General features: G+C 46.8%; 1 protein-coding gene and 1 long non-coding RNA gene across 2 annotated transcripts in view; one reads left to right on the forward strand and one right to left on the reverse strand.

The window, feature by feature from the left end:
• The window catches only part of LOC310853503, a 273,260-nt gene that overhangs the window by 131,331 nt on the left and 114,847 nt on the right, over positions 1–27,082 (reverse strand). The window lies entirely within an intron of this gene.
• LOC310853500 (SLIT-ROBO Rho GTPase-activating protein 1-like) overlaps positions 1–27,082 on the forward strand; it is a gene marked incomplete at both ends in the record, with an annotated part of 73,446 nt that overhangs the window by 217 nt on the left and 46,147 nt on the right. Inside the window, 2 exon segments of the mRNA XM_083757866.1 lie at positions 16,606–16,801; positions 18,201–18,255. Of these exon segments, the coding sequence (XP_083613992.1) occupies positions 16,606–16,801; positions 18,201–18,255 (251 nt within the window).

A 27,082-nucleotide genomic window follows, 5' to 3' on the forward strand; every position in this document is an offset into this window, starting at 1 on the left:
TGGGCGCACCCACCAGTACCCTCCCCATCTCTCTCTCTCACTCATTCATTCATTCTCTCTCTCTCACACACACACACACACACACACACACACACACACACACACACACACACACACACACACACACACACACACACACACACACACACACACACACACACACACACACACACACACCTGCCACATCCTTCTATACTGTACCTACAATCCCTTTGCATTGGATTCAGTGTGTGTATGTGTGTGTGTGTGTGTGTGTGTGTGTGTGTGTGTGTGTGTGTGTGTGTGTGTGTGTGTGTATATGGGTGTTTGGGTGCTGTTGCTGACACCTCACCGTGAGACGTCAGTATTTCTGGGTTCATCTCGAGTGCTGCAAGGCGCCTGGGGGGGGGGGGGGGGGGGGGGGGAGGAGGGGGGGGGGGGGGGGGTTCTGCGGAGTCCTTGATCTCTACCAGCCATGTGTAAGAGCTGCTCTAGCATGCTGTACAGCCAAGCTGCTGTCAGAGGAACACTGTCTACCTCGGGCGTGTGTGTGTGTGTGTGTGTGTGTGTGTGTGTGTGTGTGTGTGTGTGTGTGTGTGTGTGAGAGAGAGACTGTCTGGGAGATCACCGCCGCTGTCTATTGGTATTCCTGTGAGGTTGTGACTGCAGTATAGGCTCCCCTGTGTGTGTGTGTCCTGATCTGTGTGTGTGTGTGTGTGTCTTCCTGATCTGTGTGTGTTGTGTGTGTGTGTGTGTGTGTGTGTGTGTGTGTCTGTGTGTGTGTGTGTGTGTCGTCCTGATGTGCGATGATGAGACACATGGTGAAGCGATCATGTCTGCCAGCTCACCCATCAACATCTTGCGAGAATGGCTGCCATGGTTACGGTGACTGTGCCCCCCCCCCCCCCCGCCATGGTTCCTTCCACCTGCTGTGGTGCGTCGGGAGACAGACAGGGAGACAGACAGGGGGACAGACAGGGGGACAGACAGACAGACGGACAGGGAGACAGGGGGACGACCGGGGGACAGGGAGACAGGGGGACGACCGGGGGACAGACAGGGAGACATGGGGACAGACAGGGAGACAGGGGGACAGACAGGGGGACAGACAGGGGGACAGGGAGACAGGGGGACGACCGGGGGACAGACAGGGGGACAGGGAGACAGGGGGACGACCGGGGGACAGACAGGGGGACAGACAGGGAGACAGTGTTACGATAGGCAGGGGGGGTAGGACCCAAATGCAGGACAAGAGCAGGAAGGTTAAAATTAAATGATTTATTAAGCCAAAAGACTGTTAAGCTCACAAAACTCAGGGAATTCCAAAAAGCAAAGAACTCTTCCAAAAGGTACAAAAACAGGAACAAAACAGGAAACAGGAATGCAAACCTTAGAAGAGTAATCACAAGTCCAAATACGCAGAAACACTCAGGAAACACAGAGAACTAGGAACACGGGGACAAGGAAGTATGATCTGACAGTGTGTTTGTGGAATGAGTCCAGTCTTATAGGGAGCAGGGTGATTGCAGGAGTGTTCACAGGTGTGGAATGGGCATGGCACTGTAGGGCTGAAGAGGGGGTGGAAACAGGTGTGTGACAATGACTGAGAGAGGGAATGGAGAGTGGGAGTGGCTGACAAGGAAAACATGGTCTGTAGGGAGACAGACCATGACAGACAGGGATACAGGGAGACAGGGGGACGGGGGGACAACCGGGGGACAGACAGGGAGACAGACGGACAGACAGACGGACAGGGCCACCCTCTCCATCTCTAACTCATTACATCCACCAGTATCTTTCTCTGTGTGTCTACGTGACTCTTTCTTCATCATGTCCATTTTAGCATAGGTACAGTATAGCGGGGGGGGGGGAGAGGACCTGTGATGTCAGGACATACCTTTTTAATCATCATCATTGGGTCATTATAAGGTCCACAGAATGAGAGGTCTGCTCTGCTGGAAATATCGCGGAAAAAGGTTATGGGCATTTTTTGTATACGACAACCAATGTGTCGTGATGAGGTCAGCACATTTGGATATGGCCACATTTAGGCCAAGGAGTGTTTCTTCGTGGGCGGCTCAGACTGCTATCCTAGACGTCTGTACAGCAGAACCTGCCTGGGGCCGGTCGGCCCAGTGCTCTGGATCTGCACAGCCGGGGAATTCTTAGCCAGTCAAAATATCAAGGCCTGTATTGTTGTGTGGAGAGCAGCAGAGCACTACTTTCTTCGCAGATGGCAGTGCACACAGTCTTAGTTTTTTGGCATGCTTTTCCATCCTATCTCCAATCTTTCTGGGCTGAAGCTCTCGTTGGCTTTTTGTTATCGGCGAATTGATGAGAGCCAAAAGACTATTCTGGGCTCTGCAGATCTTGTTGAATGATAGTGGGAAGAGGTCATTTAACTCTGAAAGTGTACAAAATGGACCAGGCATTTCCATTAACAGTGAGGATTGTATTGTGTAGAACTGTAGATGGATCATTTATTAAGATGCCTGATGATGAGACATTGTTTCTTCTGATGACAGTAGAATTGTGGCCATTGTGGCCATACCCATTTCCATACTAGAAGGCTTTAGTTTTATTTGTAGTTGTTACGTCCCCACCAAAGAGGTCGAGGTGTTATTTTTGTAGTTGTTACGTCCCCACCAAAGAGGTCCAGGTGTTATTTTTGTAGTTGTTACGTCCCCACCAAAGAGGTCCAGGTGTTATTTTTGTAGTTGTTACGTCCCCACCAAAGAGGTCCAGGTGTTATTTTTGTAGTTGTTACGTCCCCACCAAAGAGGTCCAGGTGTTATTTTTGTAGTTGTTACGTCCCCACCAAAGAGGTCCAGGTGTTATTTTTGTAGTTGTTACGTCCCCACCAAAGAGGTCCAGGTGTTATTTTTGTAGTTGTTACGTCCCCACCAAAGAGGTCCAGGTGTTATTTTTGTAGTTGTTACGTCCCCACCAAAGAGGTCCAGGTGTTATTTTGTGCAAAACTGCATTATTGGCTATTTCTCCTTCACCATGAGCCCTCAATGTGGGTTCGGGTTTTTGTACTATTTCGCTTATTTCCTTCGAAATAAGTAGTAAAGTGTGCTGCTTGGGATACTATTTACATTATGAAGATGAAGATGATGCGAATTAGCACAACACCCCAATGCCCCATTCAATTCAATTCATTGAGGGCTTATGGTAGGGGAAATAGCCAATAATGCGCTTTTGCACAAAATAACACCTGGACCTCTTTGGTGGGGACGTAACAACTACAAATAACACCTGGACCTCTTTGGTGGGGACGTAATAACTACAAATAACACATGGACCTCTTTGGTGGGGACGTAATAACTACAAATAACACCTGGACCTCTTTGGTGGGGACGTAACAACTATACAAATAAAGGTAAGAAAGCCTTCTAGCATGGAATTCTCCTTTTTAATGTCGCTTTCATTTCATTTGATGTAATTTTCAGTCGTGCACACAGTTTCTCAACTCTGTCTCTCTGGTTTGGTCACATGGCTTCAGTTCTCACACTTGCAGCTCTCACACATATAGTCAGTTGTCACCTCCGGTACGCCCACACTGTCACTTGGCATCCAGAGGAATACAGGCTCCTGCTTTGCTCTGAAAGGCAGAACCATGTTTCTGTGGTTCCATGTCAGAGGAATACAGGCTCCTGCTTTGCTCTGAAAGGCAGAACCATGTTTCTGTGGTTCCATGTCAGAGGAATACAGGCTCCTGCTTTGCTCTGAAAGGCAGAACCATGTTTCTGTGGTTCCATCCAAGAGGAATACAGGCTCCTGCTTTGCTCTGAAAGGCAGAACCATGTTTCTGTGGTTCCATCCAGAGGAATACAGGCTCCTGCTTTGCTCTGAAAGGCAGAACCATGTTTCTGTGGTTCCATCCAGAGGAATACAGGCTCCTGCTTTGCTCTGAAAGGCAGAACCATGTTTCTGTGGTTCCATCCAAGAGGAATACAGGCTCCTGCTTTGCTCTGAAAGGCAGAACCATGTTTCTGTGGTTCCATGTCAGAGGAATACAGGCTCCTGCTTTGCTCTGAAAGGCAGAACCATGTTTCTGTGGTTCCATCCAGAGGAATACAGGCTCCTGCTTTGCTCTGAAAGGCAGAACCATGTTTCTGTGGTTCCATCCAGAGGAATACAGGCTCCTGCTTTGCTCTGAAAGGCAGAACCATGTTTCTGTGGTTCCATCCAGAGGAATACAGGCTCCTGCTTTGCTCTGAAAGGCAGAACCATGTTTCTGTGGTTCCATGTCAGAGGAATACAGGCTCCTGCTTTGCTCTGAAAGGCAGAACCATGTTTCTGTGGTTCCATGAGGAATACAGGCTCCTGCTTTGCTCTGAAAGGCAGAACCATGTTTCTGTGGTTCCATCCAAGAGGAATACAGGCTCCTGCTTTGCTCTGAAAGGCAGAACCATGTTTCTGTGGTTCCATCCATGAGGAATACAGGCTCCTGCTTTGCTCTGAAAGGCACAACCATGTTTCTGTGGTTCCATCCAGAGGAATACAGGCTCCTGCTTTGTTCTGAAAGGCAGAACCATGTTTCTGTGGTTCCATCCAGAGGAATACAGGCTCCTGCTTTGCTCTGAAAGGCGGAACCATGTTTCTGTGGTTCCATCCAGAGGAATACAGGCTCCTGCTTTGCTCTGAAAGGCAGAACCATGTTTCTGTGGTTCCATCCAGAGGAATACAGGCTCCTGCTTTGCTCTGAAAGGCAGAACCATGTTTCTGTGGTTCCATCCAGAGGAATACAGGCTCCTGCTTTGCTCTGAAAGGCAGAACCATGTTTCTGTGGTTCCATCCAGAGGAATACAGGCTCCTGCTTTGCTCTGAAAGGCAGAACCATGTTTCTGTGGTTCCATCCATGAGGAATACAGGCTCCTGCTTTGCTCTGAAAGGCAGAACCATGTTTCTGTGGTTCCATGTCAAACAGAATGGAGGAAATGGGGGTGTTTTCCTCTCTCAGATACCCACCCACCTCTCAGGAGGAATACAACACAGTAAAATACCCATCTGACTGTAAATCAACATGGTTTGTAACTCGGAGTGAACTAATTGAACCAAATAAATGGTAAATGGTGAATGACATCATGTGTCCCTAGCGATGACATCAGGGAACGACAGTTTTCTACCTCCGGTCTGCTTTGAGGCAGGACTCCAGAGAAGAAGGGAAGATATAACCTCATTGTCAGCTCTGTAGCAGTGGCCGGAAAACTGTGTTCTTCTGGATCGGACTAGTGAAGAAACACCGGGAAGGTTGCCGTATATTAGATTAGTCGATGGGTGGACTAGTGAAGAAACACAGGGAAGGTTGCTGTATATTAGATCAGTCGATGGGTGGACTAGTGAAGAAACACAGGGAAGGTTGCAGTATATTAGATCAGTCGATGGGTGGACTAGTGTAGAAACACAGGGAAGGTTGCCGTATATTAGATTAGTCGATGGGTGGACTAGTGTAGAAACACAGGGAAGGTTGCAGTATATTAGATCAGTCGATGGGTGGACTAGTGTAGAAACACAGGGAAGGTTGCTGTATATTAGATCAGTCGATGGGTGGCTCTTCTCTTCCAAGACAGATTTCTCATTAGAAGGCGGGTGTACAGTAAGTGTACAGTAAGTGCCATCTAGCCGTTTGTCTAGTTTCTCTGAAAGTGTCCATGTTTCGGAGCCATAGAGTAGAGCCATAGAGCCATAGAGCCATAGAGTAGAATCGGCTCGACGGTCGTCCTAAATATTTTTACTTTTAACATCTTACTAAGCTGGGATGACCAGATCTTATGCATGTCATTGCAGGCTGACCAGGCCATACCCTTCCTAGTTCGAAAGTCCTTTTGGGACTTTCACACACACACACACACACACACACACACACACACACACACACACACACACACACACACACACATTCACACACACACACACACACACATTCACACCTTTACATAGATTGTGCATTACATTCACCCGTTCTCTCACACACACACACACACACACACACACACACACACACACACACACACACACACACACACACACACACACACACAGATAGCGGAGGAAACCATGCAAGGCACCAACCTGCACATCAGGAGCAATCAGGGGTTCAGTGTCTTGCTCAAGGACACTTCGACACTAACTCTGGGGGAGGCAGGGTTCGAACTGGCAACCTTGCGGTTGCCATCCGGCCACTGTACCCCTGAGCCCCCCCTATGCCCCTTATAAATAGACCCTTATGCATTTGGAGCCAATGGGGCCCTTGTCTCTCAGGGGCCATTTGGGGAAATTGCACCGCTCTGCACTGGGTTTGAAGGCCTGGAAAAAGCTCCTGACCTTCATTGGTCATTGATTTAGTTAAATGTATAGGTCAAAAAAGTTGATAAAAACACAGAAAACCTCAAAACATTTGCACGCACGAGCGCTATGGGGACCGCAAAAAAGGTGCACTTGTGCTGGTTAATCCGTCCCTGCATTTAACCTATTTTGGGCGGGAACCCCTTTTGGTGTTAGCATCATGTTATGCTTTAGCTATTGAAAAATAGCAGATCTACAAGCTCATAGCGCGCCACCGAGTGGCGCGATACGAGCTTGTAGGTCTGCTATTTTTGAAAAATCAAAGAACGACTGACAAACATATAGCTTTTTCAGAAAACTGCCAGGATGTAGAAGACATTTTATAGAATCTGATCTCAGGTCAGAATGGGTTAAGTACATTCTGAGTTAAATAAAACATGGAGGATTTTTAACCGTGTACAAACTAACTTACTCAGCCTCTGTTTTCCTCATTGTGCTCATTCTGTCAGACCAACGGTCCCTCTTCGTACCACACGGACACTCGTGCACGCACGGTGACGAATCGAAACTCAGATCCTGAGTGATTAGATTTAATGGAGACCAGCAGAGGAGAGCATTAGTGCGTACAGTGTGTCTTTTATGCGTATAGAGATGTTCGCTTTTAGCATGTGTGTGTGTGTGTGTGTGTGTGTGTGTGTGTGTGTGTGTGTGTGAGAGCCTTTTTACTCTGGTGTCTGGCAAGCAGCCAACACACACGCGGGATGCCCTGCATCACAATGACCACTCCTCCGGTTTAACCCATTCTGACCTGAGATCAGATTCATACGAGGTTTCCACCGGACACACACTGGTCTGATGAACCCATTCTGACCTGAGATCAGATTCATACGAGGTTTCCACTGGACACACACTGGTCTGATTAATACCCATTCTGACGGCCCAGGCCGTAGCGTAACGGTCTGGGCACCGGACTGGTAATCCAGTCGCAGTGTGCCGCGGGTTCGACTCCCGGACCCGACACGGCCTTTACTGCATGTCATCCCCCCCATCTCTCTCCCGTTTCCTGTCAGCCTACTGTCTGTCCCTTCAAAAATCAATAAAAAAAAAAGGCGTAAGCCGCAAAAAAATATCTTAAAACCCATTCTGACCTGAGATCAGATTAAAAGAAATGTCAGTCGTTCTTCGATTTTTTTCAAAAATAGCCGACCTACAAGCTCGTATCGCGCCACTCGGTGGCGCGATATGAGCTTGTAGATCTGCTATTTTTAAATAGCTAAAGCATAACATGATGCCAACACCAAAATGGGTTCCCGTTCAGAACGGGTTAAAGAAAGCACAGCGGTTTCTTGCGGGGGTCTCTTCTTCTCGTCCTATCGCCTGGCTCCTGGCGCGGCCGCGGCGTTCAACCTATACATCTGCATTGTAACTATGTGCTCTCCTAGTCTGCCTCACCCTCTCCGCCTCCTGATTGGTCAATGCCGCGGTATAGGTAGGATGGCGTGTAATGTATACATCATGAGGTATAGCCGCTCTCTCTCTCTCTCTCTCTCTCTCTCATGATGAGTGTGAGGGCGTGTTCGGCGAGGTGAGTCGCCGTGCACAAGGTATAGCACACACACACACACACACACACACACACACACACACACAGTACACTACACACACATTATGCATTATTGCTGACGATATACATTTGAATGCACGACACGGGTGTTGGCGGTGAATCGATTGGAGCGGCTCTTTCAGGGCATTTGAGAACATTCTAGCCGCTCCGCAGTGTGTGTGTGTGGGACGTCTAATGTGTGTGTGTGTGTGTGTGTGTGTGTGGGACAGTGTGTGTGTGGGACGTCTAATGTGTGTCCCGAACGGGGAGCAGAGATGAGGATCTGGCAACGCTTAATGAGATATGCAAATCAGACCGAGAGACACGGGGGTTCTGCAGAGGAGAGAGAGGGAGAGGAAAGGGAGAGAGATGGAGAGGGAGAGGGAGAGAGGGAGAGAGGGGGGGGGGGGAGAGAGAGAGAGAGAGAGAGAGGGAGAGGAAAGGGAGAGAGATGGAGGGAGGGAGAGAGGGAGAGAGGGAGAGAGAGAGAGAGAGAGAGAGAGAGAGGGAGAGGAAAGGGAGAGAGATGGAGGGAGGGAGAGAGAGAGAGGGAGAGAGAGAGAGGGAGAGAGGGAGAGAGGGAGAGAGAGAGAGAGAGAGAGAGAGAGAGAGACACAGAGACACAGAGACACAGAGACACAGAGACACAGAGAGACAGAGAGACAGAGAGACAGAGGCAGTGATGAAGGAGGAGACCTCCATGGGTGATGAAGTGATGAAGGAGGAGACCTCCATGGGTTCTTGCCTTCTTGCCTTTCACTGTAAAATCCAAACAAGTGTTCATGTTTTAACTCTGAGGTACAGTTGAATGAACTCTGAATGTGACGGTGTCGTCGGTGTGCAGCTGAGCTGCAGCTCTGGTTGTTTCTGCCTGTGTCGGCATGTTAGTGACCTCACATCTGATTAGTGACCTCACACTAAACGTTGGCCTTACACACGCACTTTTGACGCTCGGGGCGTGCCCGACTCAATCCATCTGCTCGGAGGCCGCTCAAAGCGCCATCGGGATCGTCCCGATTCAACATCAGGAATGTTTGGGGCGGCGGTGGCTCAGGGGTAGAGTGCCTGGATGGTAACCGTAAGGTTGCCAGTTCGAACCCGGGCTCCCCCAGAGTTACTGTCGAAGTGTCCTTGAGCAAGACACTGAACCCCTAATTGCTCCCAATGTGCTAGTTGGTGCCTTGCATGGTTTCCCCTGCCATCGGTGTATGAATGTGTGTGTGAATGGGTGAATGTAATGCACAATCTCTGTAAAGCGCCTTGGATAAAGGCGCTATATAAATGCACCATTTTTGATATTTGCTCTGCCCCGCTCCGATTATCCTGTAGTGTGTCCGTGTGGTGCTATCAGATTGTGTTTACATGTTGCATGTTTAGATGTTATTAATAATCAGGGGCACACAAACGATGCGCCTATGCGCATACATCGTCAACATGTTTTCTGCGCGTAGATCAAAGGCATGCGAGGCGCATTTGCGCACCGACAGCTGAGACGGTTATGTAGAGAAATCTGACAGGCATTCAAAAGGAACTCAAATGTGATGTTAATGTCCTGTAAGTAGCCTTAGAAAGAAATAAAACTAGTGTTATATGTGGCTCTTATTTTGATTAGTTAGTGCACAGGAAGTCCGTTTCAGTTGTAAACAAGCTACTATGACACTCCCCCCCCCCCCCCCCCCCCCCCCCCCCCCCCCCCGCCGAGGTTTAGGTGTAGTGAGCAAGAATATGATAATAAGATGAGTGGCTGTGACACTGGCCCAGATGTGTGTGCATGTGTGTGTGTGTGCGTGCGTGTGTGAATGATTACCCAGCAGTACTCTGCCCCCGTGTCCTTGGACCTGGTCGCTATGGTAACGACCACCTCCGAAGACATTCGCAAGCTTCCTGTTCAAGCAGTGATGTCAGACGCACACACACACACACACACACACACACACACACACACACACACACACATTCACGTGCACACAAATCTATATTAACTCATGTACACGGCTATGAAAATGTAGAGAATAACATGCCATATATTTTAAAAGAAGTATTGGTGTGAGGTGAGGAATAATTCCAAATGACTGTTCATTCGTGAATAGTATTTCAAATTCAAATGTATATTTCATGGCGTGCTGAAGAAGGCTCTGCTGTTTATCGATATGGAGCAGATGTGTGTGCAGAAAAGGAGGAGACTCGTTCATCTGCAAACGGCGTCGAGGCATAACGGAACACACTGTCGACACTCGGTACCAGGCTCGGTACCAGGCTCGGTACCAGGCTCTGTACCAGGCTCGGTACCAGGCTCTGTACAGGCTCGGTACCAGGCTCGGTACCAGGCTCGGTACCAGGCACGTGCACAGAGTGTTAGAGGGGCAGGGGCTGAAATCCCGTAAGAGGGCACTTTTGGACAAGAATATCAGATCTACAAGCTCTCAACGCGTCGCGCTGCGACGCGTTGAGAGCTTGTAGATCTGATATTTCCGGGGCGGAACCCAGCACTCTTTAGCTAGTGGAGATGCAGGTGTAACGACATGGATTTAGAAACACATTAGTTCAACGCAAATTACTGTGTTCAATTTCGAGAGGAGAGGGGAGGGGAGGAGGGCATTTGCATTTCTTCCACCATGTAGTAAATGCTGCAACTATCCTCTCACCAAGGACCCCTGGGGACCCCCAGGGGTCCTTGGTTCCCCTCCAGCACGGTGGGGGAACTATCCTCTCCCCAAGTCCCCAAGGACCCCTGTGGACCCCTGGGGACCCCCAGGGGACCCCCAGGGGTCCACCTCAGCGATGCTTCACATTCGGTGACCTTCAGCCTCGGTGTGGTGCAGTGTTGTTTTTGGCAGCCTGTTTTAGTTCATAGTCTTTTGAATAGTTTTCATTTCGTTTTTAGTCACATTTTTAGAATGTTTTAGCGTTAGTCTTTTAGTCGACTAAAATCGTCATGAGATTTTAGTCGACTAAATCTGAAAAAGGAACAAACCCCGCACACTGTCTTCAAATGCAGTGACCAACTTTTAATAGGGAAACAGCAACATTTGGGCCTATGCGGCTTTCAGGCTATCTAGTCGACTACAGTTGATTTAGTCGACTAAAATGTATTTTGGCGGGCCTTGATGCCGTCGTAATGGATGATTTTACAATTGCTGAAAATAAATGACACAGCGTCACAGCGTGAAGCGGTGTGAGCTTGTAGATCTGCTATTTTCAGCATGCAACCAAGTGTAAAATGACTTATACTGGATCTCTCGTCCACTAGTCCCTTCCTGACATTTTAGTCTAGTTTTTATTTGTCGACGAAATTGTCAGTATATTTAGTCTTAGTTTTAGTCGTCATGGTGAAAGAAGGTATAGTCGACGGAACATTTTTCGTCATACTTTTAGTCAACGAAATCAACCCTGCTGTGGTGCTACCGAACCGAACCGAACCGAACCTAACCTGACCTGACCCGACCCGACCCGACCCGACCCGCCCCGCACAACCGTCAACCACACATTTTTCCAAGTGAACGACACAGATGACGATCCGCCTTTCACACAACGCCGACCGCAACGCATCGATTTAAGGGCAGATGAGTAGATTTTGCGAAAACGAATGGATTCCGCGGCAGCGCTGGATAGATGCTCTGCATATTATCCCTTTCTGCTGGCCGGGGGTGTGTGTTTGTGCTGGGTGTGTGTTTGTGGCCGTGGGTGTGTGTTTGTGGCCGTGGGTGTGTGTTTGTGCCGGGGGTGTGTGTTTGTGCTGGGTGTGTGTTTGTGCCGTGGGTGTGTGTTTGGCCGTGGGTGTGTGTTTGTGCCGTGGGTGTGTGTTTGGCCGTGGTGTGTGTTTGTGCCGTGGGTGTGTGTTTGGCCGTGGGTGTGTGTTTGTGCCGTGGGTGTGTGTTTGGCCGTGGGTGTGTGTTTGGCCGTGGGTGTGTGTTTGTGCTGGGTGTGTGTTTGTGCCGTGGGTGTGTGTTTGGCCGTGGGTGTGTGTTTGTGCGGGGTGTGTGTTTGTGCTGGGTGTGTGTTTGTGCCGTGGGTGTGTGTTTGGCCGTGGGTGTGTGTTTGTGCCGTGGGTGTGTGTTTGGCCGTGGGTGTGTGTTTGTGCCGTGGGTGTGTGTTTGGCCGTGGGTGTGTGTTTTGTGCCGTGGGTGTGTGTTTGGCCGTGGGTGTGTGTTTGGCCGTGGGTGTGTGTTTGTGCTGGGTGTGTGTTTGTGCCGTGGGTGTGTGTTTGGCCGTGGGTGTGTGTTTGTGCCGGGGGTGTGTGTTTGTGCCGTGGGTGTGTGTTTGTGCTGGGTGTGTGTTTGTGCCGTGGGTGTGTGTTTGTGCCGTGGGTGTGTGTTTGTGCTGGGTGTGTGTTTGTGCTGGGTGTGTGTTTGTGCGTGGGTGTGTGTTTGTGCCGTGGGTGTGTGTTTGTGCCGTGGGTGTGTGTTTGTGCTGGGTGTGTGTTTGTGCTGGCCGTGGGTGTGTGTTTGGCTGTGGGTGTGTGTTTGTGCCTACATAGATCTCCCTCCATCCGTAGGAAAAGGTAGAGTGTGTTTAGACTAGCTGGGGTGTTGCGAGGACACGGACGGGTGGTTCTGGGAAAGAGCTTTTTTTCCCACTGACACTCTCAAGTATAAAAGATACCAGCAGATAACCTTCACTTTGAATTCATTCTACTGATCCAAGGCAAGGCAATGACAATATCCTCCTGTATGAAACACCATACTCACTTATTGCTCTTTCCCTGTCGTACTATCTCTCTCTCTCTCTCTCTCTCTCTCTCTCTCTCTCTCTCTCTCTCTCTCTCTCTCTCTCTCCTCCCTCTATCTTTCTATCTCTCATTCTGTTCACCCCCCCCCCCCCTCTTCCTATAATCTCTTATAATTACTGATGTGTATTTGTCTCCAAGGAGTCACCTTGGAAAACATCCCTTCTTGACCGACATAATGAGAAAACGACACAGGGTGGAATGCTCCGCGCGCCGCTAACCCCTTCTGGTGTTTTAAGCATTATGTTACACTTTAGCTGTTGAAAATAGCAGATCTACAAGCTCACAGCGAGTGTGAGTGCCGCGCTACGAGCTTTGCAGGTCTGCTGTTTTTGAAAAAAACGTGAAAATGTGGTGCAAATCTTTGAATAATATATATTCTTTCAGAGGTTTTTAACTCAAATCTTTGCTTCTGGGAGGGGGGGGGGGGGGGGAGGTCCCTGGAACAACAAACTTTCAGATGGGGGTCTGCAGCCAAATACAGATCATTCTGGGGGTCCAAAGACAGATCATTCTGGGGGTCCTCGACGTGAACAAGTTTGAGAACGACTGACACAGAAACATGAGGTTTATCAGAAAACTGTTTTTGTAGGATCGTCGAGAGAGAGAGAGAGAGAGAGAGAGAGAGAGAGAGAGAGTCAGCATGGACTCACGCTCCAGTGATTGTTGTGTTTGAGTCCTGGCTCTACTGACACTCTGATGCTGCTGAAGAACACACACACACACACACACACACACACACACACACACACACACACACACACACACACACACACACACACACACACACACACACACACACACACACTGAACTAACCCCCAGACCCATCCTTCCTTCCTTTCTTCCTTCCTCTCCCTCGTTTTTCTGCCCCCTCTTCGTCATCTTCTCCTCCGTTTCTCTCTCTCTGTCCCTACCACACACACACACACACACACACACACACACACACACACACACACACACACACACACACACACACACACACACACACACACACACACACACACACACACACACACACGCGCACACACACATCAACCCCTGGGGGACCCTATATCCACTCCACTACCTGTTGTCTAGGCAACCACACACTGTGTGTGTGTGAAGTACCACGTGATGAGGAAGGTGAAGACGAGAACTCAGATCTGCCGCATCGACATGCACGCACGCACGCACGCACGCACGCACGAGCAGAGATACAAACACGTACACACAAGTCACGTAATTCCATCAATATGATTCATACAGACCCCCATAGCTTTACCACCAGGGCATCAGCAAGTATTTGCAACTCCCCCATTATGGAATTGTGCGTGCGTGCGTGCGTGCGTGCGTGCGTGCGTGCGTGCGTGCGTGCGTGCGTGCGTGCGTGCGTGCGTGTGTTTCACTTTCATTCGTGGTGTGTTTGTTGCCATTGGGAGCTTTCAAAATGGCTGCTATCTCTGTCAGGTTTTATAGACCAGACACTTAAAGTACAGCACAGACACAACATATACAGACTCACCACAGCAGAATGATACAGTAACGTCATACATTAGTCATCATAAAGACTTTGGTTGTAAGCCATGGAATTTAGTAGTGTGCGTGCGTGCGTGCGTGCGTGCGTGCGTGCGTGCGTGCGTGCGTGCGTGTGTCATCACATTCACAAACCCATTTAAACCTGACGTCAAAATGTAACAAAAGTCTTCTAAATCCTGACAGTTTTCTGAAATACCTCATGTTTCTGTATCAGTGGTGCTGAATATTTCATGTCAAGGACCCCCCAATGTAATTGGCCGCCGAACCCCATCTAGTGACCCCCCCCCCCAGAAGCAAAGGTTTGAGTTAAAAACATTCGCTCTGAAAGAAGAATATATATTCAAAAGGTTTGCGCCACATTTTCACGATTTCTGAGTGGTGCAAGCACTCCAAGGAACAGCAATGTCCGTGTTCACCTATGTGGCGTTAATGAGCACCAGTATGTGACTACCAGTAGGGGCGCTGTTGTGCCAGAAACAGAGAGAGAGATATAGTATTAGTGCTGCCGCACTGTTGCCTGCTAGAGAGAGAGAGAGAGAGAGAGAGAGAGAGAGAGAGAGAGAGAGAGCCACCGAGTGGCGCGCTACAAGCTTGTAGATCTGCTATTTTTGAAAATCGAAGAGCGACTGACATTTTTTTAGAATCTGATCTCAGGTCAGAATGGGTTGATCAGACCAGTGTGTGTCCAGTGGAAACCTTGTATGAATCTGATCTCAGGTCAGAATGGGTTAAGGTTATTGGGGCACTGGTGGTGCAGACTATTTGTTTTAATATTTGGCAGCCTGGGACATACAGTAGGCCTACTGTACCCCCGGGCTGGTTGTTGGAGGGCTTCAACAACTTGGGATGGGCAAAAAGGCCTGGCAAAATATTGTGCTGTCTCTGCTATGATTGTCAGCCGCCCTGTATGGAGACGCTGCTGTACACATGACTACTGACTGAGTGGCATGGGGGAGACGCTGCTGTACACATGACTACTGACTGAGTGGCATGGCGGAGACGCTGCTGTACACATGACTACTGACTGAGTGGCATGGCGGAGACGCTGCTGTACACATGACTACTGACTGAGTGGCATGGTGGAGACGCTGCTGTACACATGACTACTGACTGAGTGGCATGGCGGAGACGCTGCTGTACACATGACTACTGACTGAGTGGCATGGCGGAGACGCTGCTGTACACATGACTACTGACTGAGTGGCATGGCGGAGACGCTGCTGTACACATGACTACTGACTGAGTGGCATGGTGGAGACGCTTCTGTACACATGACTACTGACTGAGTGGCATGGAGGAGACGCTGCTGAACACATGACTACTGACTGAGTGGCATGGTGGAGACGCTGCTGTACACATGACTACTGACTGAGTGGCATGGCGGAGACGCTGCTGTACACATGACTACTGACTGAGTGGCGTGGCGGAGACGCTGCTGTACACATGACTACTGACTGAGTGGCATGGCGGAGACGCTGCTGTACACATGACTACTGACTGAGTGGCATGGCGGAGACGCTGCTGTACACATGACTACTGAGTGTGTGTGTGTGTGTGTGTGTGTGTGTGGCGGTGGCTCGGGGGTAGAGTGGCTGGATGGTAACCTCAAGGTTGCCCATTCGAACCCCAGAGTTAGTGTGGAAGTGTCCTTGAGCAAGACACTGAACCCCTGGTGTGTGTGTGTGTGTGTGTGTGTGTGTGTGTGTGTGTGTGTGTGTGTGTGTGTGTGTGTGTGTGTGTGTGTGTGTGTGTGTGTGTGTGTGTGTGTGTAATGCACAATCTATGCACACATGGCATCAACGCATGGTTGTTGTGTGCAGGCACACTACACTTTGTCCTTCTTTTTTATCATTCATTTTCTAAGAGCCTGCCCAGGGACTACAGATGAAATTTAGCTTTCGGCTAACTCTGGCCCATTTACATTGATGTGAAAACTGACATGTTGATTAATGAGCTTTGTCCCTGTCAAATAAATAAATAAATAAATGTGAATGTGTGTGTGTGAATGGGTGAATTGTAATGCACAATCTATGTAAAGGAGTGTGAATGTGTGTGTGAATGGGTGAATGTAATGCACAATCTCTGTAAAGGAGTGTTAATGTGTGTGTGTGAATGGGTGAATGTAATGCACAATCTATGTAAAGGTGTGTGAATGTGTGTGTGAATGGGTGCATTGTAATGCACAATCTATGTAAAGGTGTGTGAACGTGTGTGTGAATGGGTGAATGTAATGCACAATCTATGTAAAGGTGTGTGAATGTGTGTGTGAATGGGTGAATGTAATGCACAATCTATGTAAAGGTGTGTGAATGTGTGCATTGGAATGCACAATCTATGTAAAGGTGTGTGAATGGGTGCATTGGAATGCACAATCTATGTAAAGGTGTGTGAATGGGTGAATGTAATGCACGTAATGCACAATCTATGTAAAGCACCTTGGATATAGGCAGGCGCTATATAAATATAAATGCACCGTTTTCCATTCAGATGTGCGGGTCCAGCTGGTGGAGCAGCAGCGCTGTCTGGAGACGCAGACTGAGATGAGAGTCCAGCTCCTCCAGGACCTCCAGGACTTCTTCAGGAAGAAGGCGGAGATCGAGACGGAGTATTCCCGAAACCTGGAGAAGCTGGCGGAGAGGTTCATGGCCAAGACGCGCAGTACCAAGGACCACCAGCAGTACAAGTACGCCAAAACACCATTTCTGCTTTAACCCATTCTGACCTGAGATCAGATTCATACGAGGTTTCCGCCGGACACACACTGGTCTGATGAACCCATTCTGACCTGAGATCAGATTCTAAAAAATGTCAGTCGTTCTTCGATTTTTCAAAAAATATCAGACCTACAAGCTCGTATCGCGCCACTCGGTGGCGCGATATGAGCTTGTAGAGCTGCTTTTTTTCAATAGCTAAAGCATACATGATGCCAACACCAAAATGGGTGCCCGGTCAGAATGGGTTAACCCATTCTGGGCGGGGAACCCCTTTTGGTGTTTTAACTATTGAAAAATAGCAGATCTACAAGCTCGTAGCGCGCCACCGAGTGGCGCGCTACGAGCTTGTAGGTCTGCTATTTTTTGAAAAATCGTGAAAATGTGGCACAAATCTTTGAATATATATTCTTTCAGAAGACTTTTTATTTATTTCGACATGAGGCCTAAATGGGTTAATAGTCCAAATCTCTGCATATAAAATATAGCTATAACTCATCGAGTCTCTTGTTAGATCAATATTGTTCTTAGAAATAGTTGGTTTGTGCCTAAGTTAAGATTATAAAGCTTTTTGACGGCCAGAGACATTCTCATCCATTCTTTCTATAGAGTTAACCTTTTCTTTGGAAACGCTAACTCCTCCCATAGTTTGGACGGCGCGCACTTGAGCCATACAGTATGTCACACAGTATGTCATACAGTATGTCACATGGACCGGCTTCATCGCTGAGCCATACAGTATGTCACATACAGTATGGCTTCATCTTGAGCCATACAGTATGTCACATCGACCGGCTTCATCGCTGCGCTTGTATTTAGCTGAGAGAAATGTTGTAGAGTTTAATTGATATTAATTAATTACTGAATTAATTTCACCCATTCTTGCTTACTGTAAATCGCTCTGGATTAAGAACATCTTATAAATGCCTAATGTGTGTGTGTGTGTGTGTGTGTGTGTGTGTGTGTGTGTGTGTGTGTGTGTGTGTGTGTGTGTGTGTGTGTGTGTGTGTGTGTGTGTGTGTGTGTGTGTGTGTGTGTGTGTGTGTGTGTGTGTGTGTGTGTGTGTGTGTGTGTGTGTGTGTACGTGCGTGCGAACATAATTTGCTGGAATTACTGCCTCCACTAAATGCTATAGTATAATTGTGTGTCTGTGTCTGTAGGGGGTTGTATAATTGGCTTTAATTGGACATGTTGTTGTGTTGTTGGTGTGGGCTGGTTTAAGGGGGTGTGCAAATGGGCATGGTTGTAAGCTGCTGTCTCTAGTGTGTGTGTGTGTGTGTGTGTGTGTGTGTGTGTGTGTGTGTGTGTGTGTGTGTGTGTGCGCCTGCGTGTGCGGTATGTAGTTAAACCCTTTTCCCGTCTCGTTCACAGGAAGGATCAGAATTTGCTGTCTCCGGTGAACTGCTGGTACTTACTGCTGAACCAGGTAGAGTTACAGTGAAATTTAAAATGTTTTTTCTGGGGGGCTTTTCAGTAGGCTGTCAGGAAATAGAGTAGAGAGATGGGGGGGGGGGGGATGACATGCAGTAAAGACCGTCGGGATCGGGAGTCGAACCCGCGGCACACTGCGCAGACTGGATTACCAGCCAAGGTGCCTGGACCGCTGAGCCACGGCCCAGGCCATGTGTGCGTTTATTCATCACGATAGATATATTAACCCATTCTGACCTGAGATCAGATTCTAAAAATGTCTATTACATCCTGACAGTTTCATTATTAACCCATTCTGACCTGAGATCAGATTCTAAAAATGTCTATTACATCCTGACAGTTTCATTATTAACCCATTCTGACCTGAGATCAGATTCTAGAAGTGTCTTTGATTTTTCAAAAATAGCAGACCTACAAGCTCGTATCGCGCCACTCGGTGGCGCGATATGAGCTTGTAGATCTGCTATTTTTCAATAGATAAAGCATAACATGATGCTAACACCAAAACGGGTGCCCGGTCAGAATGGGTTAACATAATCAGCGACGGGATTTCTTTCAAAATAGCAGCTCGGGGTGCCGGGAAGATACAGTACGTCCGCTTTTACTCTGGAATAGCAGACAAAAACCGGGAGGAATAATGTTGTTTGCTTACCTCGCTAAGATTACGATAAAGTCGCTGAATAATCCCTCGCGTTCATGTTTTGAACGAGAGGCGTGTTGAAGTCAGAAATGAAGAGCTTAGTGTATCCATCTGGTCAGAACCACGGAGAGCTCCTTAGATTAACCCATTCTGACCTGAGATCAGATTCATACGAGGTTTCCGCCGGACACACACTGGTCTGATGAACCCATTCTGACCTGAGATCAGATTCTAAAAATGTCAGTCGCTCTTCGATTTAAAAAAAATAGCAGACCTACAAGCTTGTATCGCGCCACTCGGTGGCGCGATATGAGCTTGTAGATCTGCTATTTTTCAATAGCTAAAGCATAACATGATGCTGACACCAAAATGGGTGCCCGGTCAGAATGGGTTCAATCGAGGCATTCTTTCTGAGCGGTATACAGGGAAGTGAACGACAGCACGCATGCCCTAATATCGGCATGTCCCTGATATCAATGTATCATTTTCGGCCAAATACAACGAGCGCTGGGTCAGCTATAGGTCAGGAGGGTCATCCATCCATCCATCCATCTTCAACCGCTTATCCATAGTCGGGTCGCGGGGGCAGCAGCTCCACCAGAGAGCTCCAGACTTCCCTCTCCAGAGCAACATTAGTGACTTCCTCCTGGGGGGATCCCGAGGCGTTCCAAGGCCAGTGAGTCGATGTGTTTCCTCCAACTGCGCCTTGGTCTGCCCCGGGGTCTCCTCCCAGTGGGACGTGCGTCGAGGACCTCCCTATAGGGAGACGCCCGAGAGGCATCCTAACCAGATGCCCCGAACCACCTCATCTGGCTCCTTTCCAGGCGAAGGAGCAGCGACTCTACTCCGAGTCTCTCTCGTGTAACTGAACTTCTCACCCTATCTCTAAGAGAGATGCCAGCCACCCGTAGAAGAAAACTCATTTCGGCCGCTTGTATTCGCGAGCGGTCAGGAGGGTGCATGGCCCAAAAAGACCGGTCAGGAGGGTGGATGGCCCAAAAAGACCGGTCAGGAGGGTGCATGGCCCAAAAAGACCGGTCAGGAGGGTGGATGGCCCAAAAAGACCGGTCAGGAGGGTGCATGGCCCAAAAAGACCGGTCAGGAGGGTGGATGGCCCAAAAAGACCGGTCAGGAGGGTGCATGGCCCAAAAAGACCGGTCAGGAGGGTGCATGGCCCAAAAAGACCGGTCAGGAGGGTGGATGGCCCAAAAAGACCGGTCAGGAGGGTGGATGGCCCAAAAAGACCGGTCAGGAGGGTGGATGGCCCAAAAAGACCGGTCAGGAGGGTGCATGGCCCAAAAAGACCGGTCAGGAGGGTGCATGGCCCAAAAAGACCGGTCAGGAGGGTGCATGGCCCAAAAAGACCGGTCAGGAGGGTGGATGGCCCAAAAAGACCGGTCAGGAGGGTGCATGGCCCAAAAAGACCGGTCAGGAGGGTGCATGGCCCAAAAAGGTCTCTTCTATGCTGTGCTCTGTTGGGTAACGCTAACGGGCTCAACAGATTGATTATAGGAATCATTCTGGACTAGAGTCTGGGATCGCTGAAGACAACTGAAGTCGCAATGTTACAGTACCATCTTCTCCCACCCTCTGCACGCCACAATGGCTTAGTAACCCAATGTTACAGTAGCATCTTCTCCCACCCTCTGCAATGTTACAGTACCATCTTCTCCCACCCTCTGCACGCCACTATGGCTTAACCCATTCTGAACGGGCACCCATTTTGGTGTCAGCATCATATTATGCTTTAGCTATTTAAAAATAGCAGACCTACAAGCTCATATCGCGCCACCGAGTGGCGCGATACGAGCTTGTAGGTCTGCTATTTTTGAATAATCGAAGAACGACTGACATTTTTTTAATCTGATCTCAGGTCAGAATGGGTTAATCAGACCAGTGTGTGTCCAGTGGAAACCTCGTCTGAATCTGATCTCAGGTCAGAAGGGGTAATAACCCATTTTAGGACTGAGACCAGATTCTACAAAAGTCTTCTAAATCTGTACAGTACAGTATATTGTCCTCTCCTCGTATATACAGTATAAGAAAGGCTGCTGGTTTTATTTTTTGCACATTTAGCCATTTCACAAATACGGCTGTTTTCTCCTTGGCAGAGTATTAGTATTTCTATGAATAGAAACAGTCTCCATGCAGCCGTATGTTGGTTGGATTGCATCGCATGCACTTTTACTCTGCTAGTGCCATCATGTCCTGTCTTTGTGTGCGACTGTATGTGCTGTCCCTTTTCCTACTGTCTGGGTCACTGTCCTGTTTTATTTACTGTATTTACTGTATGTGCTGTCCCTTTTCCTACTGTCTGGGTCACTGTCCTGTTTTATTTACTGTATTTACTGTATGTGCTGTCCCTTTCTCTACTGTCTGGGTCACTGTCCTGTTTTATTTACTGTATTTACTGTATGTGCTGTCCCTTTCTCTACTGTCTGGGTCACTGTCCTGTTTTATTTACTGTATTTACTGTATGTGCTGTCCCTTTCTCTACTGTCTGGGTCACTGTCCTGTTTTATTTACTGTATTTACTGTATGTGCTGTCCCTTTCTCTACTGTCTGGGTCACTGTCCTGTTTTATTTACTGTATTTACTGTATGTGCTGTCCCTTTCTCTACTGTCTGGGTCACTGTCCTGTTTTATTTACTGTATTTACTGTATGTGCTGTCCCTTTCTCTACTGTCTGGGTCACTGTCCTGTTTTATTTACTGTATTTACTGTATGTGCTGTCCCTTTTCCTACTGTCTGGGTCACTGTCCTGTTTTATTTACTGTATTTACTGTATGTGCTGTCCCTTTCTCTACTGTCTGGGTCACTGTCCTGTTTTATTTACTGTATTTACTGTATGTGCTGTCCCTTTTCCTACTGTCTGGGTCACTGTCCTGTTTTATTTACTGTATTTACTGTATGTGCTGTCCCTTTCTCTACTGTCTGGGTCACTGTCCTGTTTTATTTACTGTATTTACTGTATGTGCTGTCCCTTTCTCTACTGTCTGGGTCACTGTCCTGTTTTATTTACTGTATTTACTGTATGTGCTGTCCCTTTCTCTACTGTCTGGGTCACTGTCCTGTTTTATTTACTGTATTTACTGTATGTGCTGTCCCTTTTCCTACTGTCTGGGTCACTGTCCTGTTTTATTTACTGTATTTACTGTATGTGCTGTCCCTTTGTCTACTGTCTGGGTCACTGTCCTGTTTTATTTACTGTATTTACTGTATGTGCTGTCCCTTTGTCTACTGTCTGGGTCACTGTCCTGTTTTATTTACTGTATTTACTGTATGTGCTGTCCCTTTGTCTACTGTCTGGGTCACTGTCCTGTTTTATTTACTGTATTTACTGTATGTGCTGTCCCTTTCTCTACTGTCTGGGTCACTGTCCTGTTTTATTTACTGTATTTACTGTATGTGCTGTCCCTTTTCCTACTGTCTGGGTCACTGTCCTGTTTTATTTACTGTATTTACTGTATGTGCTGTCCCTTTCTCTACTGTCTGGGTCACTGTCCTGTTTTATTTACTGTATTTACTGTATGTGCTGTCCCTTTCTCTACTGTCTGGGTCACTGTCCTGTTTTATTTACTGTATTTACTGTATGTGCTGTCCCTTTTCCTACTGTCTGGGTCACTGTCCTGTTTTATTTACTGTATTTACTGTATGTGCTGTCCCTTTTCCTACTGTCTGGGTCACTGTCCTGTTTTATTTACTGTATTTACTGTATGTGCTGTCCCTTTCTCTACTGTCTGGGTCACTGTCCTGTTTTATTTACTGTATTTACTGTATGTGCTGTCCCTTTCTCTACTGTCTGGGTCACTGTCCTGTTTTATTTACTGTATTTACTGTATGTGCTGTCCCTTTTCCTACTGTCTGGGTCACTGTCCTGTTTTATTTACTGTATTTACTGTATGTGCTGTCCCTTTCTCTACTGTCTGGGTCACTGTCCTGTTTTATTTACTGTATTTACTGTATGTGCTGTCCCTTTTTCTACTGTCTGGGTCACTGTCCTGTTTTATTTACTGTATTTACTGTATGTGCTGTCCCTTTTCCTACTGTCTGGGTCACTGTCCTGTTTTATTTACTGTATTTACTGTATGTGTTTTTCTACTGTCTGGGTCACTGTCCTGTTTTATTTACTGTATTTACTGTATGTGTTTTTCTACTGTCTGGGTCACTGTCCTGTTTTATTTACTGTATTTACTGTATGTGCTGTCCCTTTCTCTACTGTCTGGGTCACTGTCCTGTTTTATTTACTGTATTTACTGTATGTGCTGTCCCTTTCTCTACTGTCTGGGTCACTGTCCTGTTTTATTTACTGTATTTACTGTATGTGCTGTCCCTTTTCCTACTGTCTGGGTCACTGTCCTGTTTTATTTACTGTATTTACTGTATGTGCTGTCCCTTTCTCTACTGTCTGGGTCACTGTCCTGTTTTATTTACTGTATTTACTGTATGTGCTGTCCCTTTCTCTACTGTCTGGGTCACTGTCCTGTTTTATTTACTGTATTTACTGTATGTGCTGTCCCTTTGTCTACTGTCTGGGTCACTGTCCTGTTTTATTTACTGTATTTACTGTATGTGCTGTCCCTTTGTCTACTGTCTGGGTCACTGTCCTGTTTTATTTACTGTATTTACTGTATGTGCTGTCCCTTTCTCTACTGTCTGGGTCACTGTCCTGTTTTATTTACTGTATTTACTGTATGTGCTGTCCCTTTCTCTACTGTCTGGGTCACTGTCCTGTTTTATTTACTGTATTTACTGTATGTGCTGTCCCTTTCTCTACTGTCTGGGTCACTGTCCTGTTTTATTTACTGTATTTACTGTATGTGCTGTCCCTTTCTCTACTGTCTGGGTCACTGTCCTGTTTTATTTACTGTATTTACTGTATGTGCTGTCCCTTTCTCTACTGTCTGGGTCACTGTCCTGTTTTATTTACTGTATTTACTGTATGTGCTGTCCCTTTGTCTACTGTCTGGGTCACTGTCCTGTTTTATTTACTGTATTTACTGTATGTGCTGTCCCTTTTCCTACTGTCTGGGTCACTGTCCTGTTTTATTTACTGTATTTACTGTATGTGCTGTCCCTTTCTCTACTGTCTGGGTCACTGTCCTGTTTTATTTACTGTATTTACTGTATGTGCTGTCCCTTTCTCTACTGTCTGGGTCACTGTCCTGTTTTATTTACTGTATTTACTGTATGTGTTGTCCCTTTCTCTACTGTCTGGGTCACTGTCCTGTTTTATTTACTGTATTTACTGTATGTGCTGTCCCTTTGTCTACTGTCTGGGTCACTGTCCTGTTTTATTTACTGTATTTACTGTATGTGCTGTCCCTTTGTCTACTGTCTGGGTCACTGTCCTGTTTTATTTACTGTATTTACTGTATGTGCTGTCCCTTTTCCTACTGTCTGGGTCACTGTCCTGTTTTATTTACTGTATTTACTGTATGTGCTGTCCCTTTCTCTACTGTCTGGGTCACTGTCCTGTTTTATTTACTGTATTTACTGTATGTGCTGTCCCTTTCTCTACTGTCTGGGTCACTGTCCTGTTTTATTTACTGTATTTACTGTATGTGCTGTCCCTTTTCCTACTGTCTGGGTCACTGTCCTGTTTTATTTACTGTATTTACTGTATGTGCTGTCCCTTTCTCTACTGTCTGGGTCACTGTCCTGTTTTATTTACTGTATTTACTGTATGTGCTGTCCCTTTGTCTACTGTCTGGGTCACTGTCCTGTTTTATTTACTGTATTTACTGTATGTGCTGTCCCTTTTCCTACTGTCTGGGTCACTGTCCTGTTTTATTTACTGTATTTACTGTATGTGCTGTCCCTTTGTCTACTGTCTGGGTCACTGTCCTGTTTTATTTACTGTATTTACTGTATGTGCTGTCCCTTTTCCTACTGTCTGGGTCACTGTCCTGTTTTATTTACTGTATTTACTGTATGTGCTGTCCCTTTTCCTACTGTCTGGGTCACTGTCCTGTTTTATTTACTGTATTTACTGTATGTGCTGTCCCTTTTCCTACTGTCTGGGTCACTGTCCTGTTTTATTTACTGTATTTACTGTATGTGCTGTCCCTTTTCCTACTGTCTGGGTCACTGTCCTGTTTTATTTACTGTATTTACTGTATGTGCTGTCCCTTTCTCTACTGTCTGGGTCACTGTCCTGTTTTATTTACTGTATTTACTGTATGTGCTGTCCCTTTCTCTACTGTCTGGGTCACTGTCCTGTTTTATTTACTGTATTTACTGTATGTGCTGTCCCTTTTCCTACTGTCTGGGTCACTGTCCTGTTTTATTTACTGTATTTACTGTATGTGCTGTCCCTTTTCCTACTGTCTGGGTCACTGTCCTGTTTTATTTACTGTATTTACTGTATGTGCTGTCCCTTTGTCTACTGTCTGGGTCACTGTCCTGTTTTATTTACTGTATTTACTGTATGTGCTGTCCCTTTCTCTACTGTCTGGGTCACTGTCCTGTTTTATTTACTGTATTTACTGTATGTGCTGTCCCTTTCTCTACTGTCTGGGTCACTGTCCTGTTTTATTTACTGTATTTACTGTATGTGCTGTCCCTTTTCCTACTGTCTGGGTCACTGTCCTGTTTTATTTACTGTATTTACTGTATGTGCTGTCCCTTTCTCTACTGTCTGGGTCACTGTCCTGTTTTATTTACTGTATTTACTGTATGTGCTGTCCCTTTCTCTACTGTCTGGGTCACTGTCCTGTTTTATTTACTGTATTTACTGTATGTGCTGTCCCTTTGTCTACTGTCTGGGTCACTGTCCTGTTTTATTTACTGTATTTACTGTATGTGCTGTCCCTTTTCCTACTGTCTGGGTCACTGTCCTGTTTTATTTACTGTATTTACTGTATGTGTTGTCCCTTTGTCTACTGTCTGGGTCACTGTCCTGTTTTATTTACTGTATTTACTGTATGTGCTGTCCCTTTCTCTACTGTCTGGGTCACTGTCCTGTTTTATTTACTGTATTTACTGTATGTGCTGTCCCTTTCTCTACTGTCTGGGTCACTGTCCTGTTTTATTTACTGTATTTACTGTATGTGCTGTCCCTTTCTCTACTGTCTGGGTCACTGTCCTGTTTTATTTACTGTATTTACTGTATGTGTTGTCCCTTTGTCTACTGTCTGGGTCACTGTCCTGTTTTATTTACTGTATTTACTGTATGTGCTGTCCCTTTTCCTACTGTCTGGGTCACTGTCCTGTTTTATTTACTGTATTTACTGTATGTGCTGTCCCTTTTCCTACTGTCTGGGTCACTGTCCTGTTTTATTTACTGTATTTACTGTATGTGCTGTCCCTTTCTCTACTGTCTGGGTCACTGTCCTGTTTTATTTACTGTATTTACTGTATGTGCTGTCCCTTTTCCTACTGTCTGGGTCACTGTCCTGTTTTATTTACTGTATTTACTGTATGTGCTGTCCCTTTCTCTACTGTCTGGGTCACTGTCCTGTTTTATTTACTGTATTTACTGTATGTGCTGTCCCTTTCTCTACTGTCTGGGTCACTGTCCTGTTTTATTTACTGTATTTACTGTATGTGCTGTCCCTTTTTCTACTGTCTGGGTCACTGTCCTGTTTTATTTACTGTATTTACTGTATGTGCTGTCCCTTTCTCTACTGTCTGGGTCACTGTCCTGTTTTATTTACTGTATTTACTGTATGTGCTGTCCCTTTCTCTACTGTCTGGGTCACTGTCCTGTTTTATTTACTGTATTTACTGTATGTGCTGTCCCTTTCTCTACTGTCTGGGTCACTGTCCTGTTTTATTTACTGTATTTACTGTATGTGCTGTCCCTTTGTCTACTGTCTGGGTCACTGTCCTGTTTTATTTACTGTATTTACTGTATGTGCTGTCCCTTTCTCTACTGTCTGGGTCACTGTCCTGTTTTATTTACTGTATTTACTGTATGTGCTGTCCCTTTCTCTACTGTCTGGGTCACTGTCCTGTTTTATTTACTGTATTTACTGTATGTGCTGTCCCTTTCTCTACTGTCTGGGTCACTGTCCTGTTTTATTTACTGTATTTACTGTATGTGTTGTCCCTTTCTCTACTGTCTGGGTCACTGTCCTGTTTTATTTACTGTATTTACTGTATGTGCTGTCCCTTTCTCTACTGTCTGGGTCACTGTCCTGTTTTATTTACTGTATTTACTGTATGTGCTGTCCCTTTC

The sequence above is a fragment of the Protomyctophum parallelum genome (genome assembly GCF_964188405.1).
Source record: "Protomyctophum parallelum genome assembly, chromosome: 22".
NCBI lineage: Eukaryota > Metazoa > Chordata > Actinopteri > Myctophiformes > Myctophidae > Protomyctophum > Protomyctophum parallelum.